The 1,490-nt window shown below is 57.9% G+C and overlaps 1 protein-coding gene across 1 annotated transcript; it reads right to left on the bottom strand.

Moving 5' to 3' along the window:
* LOC141934190 (feather keratin Cos1-1/Cos1-3/Cos2-1) lies at positions 1–309 on the bottom strand. Its single transcript, XM_074849527.1, has one exon. The coding sequence runs from the start codon at positions 307–309 to the stop codon at positions 1–3; it is 309 nt and encodes a 102-aa protein (XP_074705628.1).
* Positions 310–1,490: the final 1,181 nt, after the last annotated feature.

Here is a 1,490-nt window from a genome sequence, read left to right as displayed (position 1 = left end):
TTAGCAGGGGGGGCACCTTCTGCCACAGTAGCGGCTGGTAATGCAGGAGAGGTCAAAGCCCCCAGAGTTGATGGGCACTCCGTCACAGCTGAGGATGCTGCCAACGGCAGCGGAGGTGGTAGAGCCCACAACGGTGTTCTGTGGGAAGGAGCTGAGGATGGGGCCGGGCAGGGTCACCACCACGGGGGAGGGCTCGATGACGACGGTGGAGTTCTGGCACTGCCTGACACAGGGCTCATTGCAGCTGTTGGCCAGCGGGGTTGGGCCGCAGGGCTGGCAGCAGGGCACGCACGGGTTGCAGCAGGACATGTCTCGGGGCCGGAGGTGCACCTGGGAGAGAGGGTAGTGGGAAGCAGGAAACGGGGACACGTGAGAAGCCGCACTGCACCCAACCGCAGAGGAGCCAAGGCACCTCCTGGCCCAGCGTACGCTGCCCAGCTCAAAACCCAGGAGCCACCTCAACACAGTCCCAGCCCCTCTCTGCACAAGACCTTCTCTCCCCTTCCCTCTCCCATGAGAAGCAGCTCCCAGCCCTGGGCTAGGACAGCCCACATCAGCTGAGACTGGAGGAAAGACCTCATCTTGAAGGAGGAGGACAAGAGGCTTCACACTCACCTGATTCCCAGGGAGAAGGAGGCGAGAGAAGCGGATGAGAGAGCAGAGCGCTGGGCTGTCTTTTATAGTAGTCCTGCACTGCCTCAGGCCCAGAGGCACCCTTTGTGGAAGTAATAATTTTCTGACAAGCTCATGCCAAATGCAAACCATCCCAGCTAATGGTATGGGCTGTGTCCTGGCTTCCTGCACGGCTGCCTTTTCATTTCCTGGCTTATGCCACGTGCTTTCCCATCCAAAGGCTTCTGTAAGCTTCTGCCGGGATGAGAGCCCTAAGGATTTCCGGGGCAGAAACACGTCAGCGCAGGCGGGAGACTCAGCTCAAGTGCTGGTGGCATCCCGTGCGGTCAGGTGATGTGCACCTGGGTCACTCCTGGGGGATGGCTTGTGGCAAAGTTGTCAGGAAATGGGTACCGCTCTCAAGGTTCTTGCCCGAGTGTGCCCAAGGACTCCCATGTGAGAGGACATGCCTCATCCTTTTCTCTTGCTCCCCACATCTCTCTGATGGTTGCTCATTGATGCACGCAGGTGGGCTTCTGCTGGGAGGGTTTGACACCTGCTGCAACACTAACGCTGCTCTGAGGACAATTTTGCTGGGCTCATTTGCCTCATGCCCTTCTCTGTGTAGTGTCTGCAGGTCCTCAGGCGAGACCAGGAGCATGTCTGGGGCCCGGTCCTTCCCTGGGGCACCTGAGGACGGTTCTGCCAGTGTGGTCCCCAGCATCTCCTCAGAAGTGTCCCCAGCTGTTGTTGTGTTCCTGCACATGTGTTTTTGTTTGTGCTTGACTCTATGCTGGCTTTATGTGAGCATACAGAGTTTTGCATGATTATGACTTGCATAACTGGTAACTGATGTCCCTGCCTTTATCTTGACCCAT

Source organism: Strix aluco, chromosome 24, assembly GCF_031877795.1.
Source record: "Strix aluco isolate bStrAlu1 chromosome 24, bStrAlu1.hap1, whole genome shotgun sequence".
NCBI lineage: Eukaryota > Metazoa > Chordata > Aves > Strigiformes > Strigidae > Strix > Strix aluco.
This window is presented reverse-complemented; position numbering and strand designations above follow the sequence as displayed.

What these genes read in the sequence shown, in the direction of transcription:
- LOC141934190 (XM_074849527.1), bottom strand. Translation starts at nt 309, where the DNA reads ATGTCCTGCTGCAACCCGTGCGTGCCCTGCTGCCAGCCCTGCGGCCCA.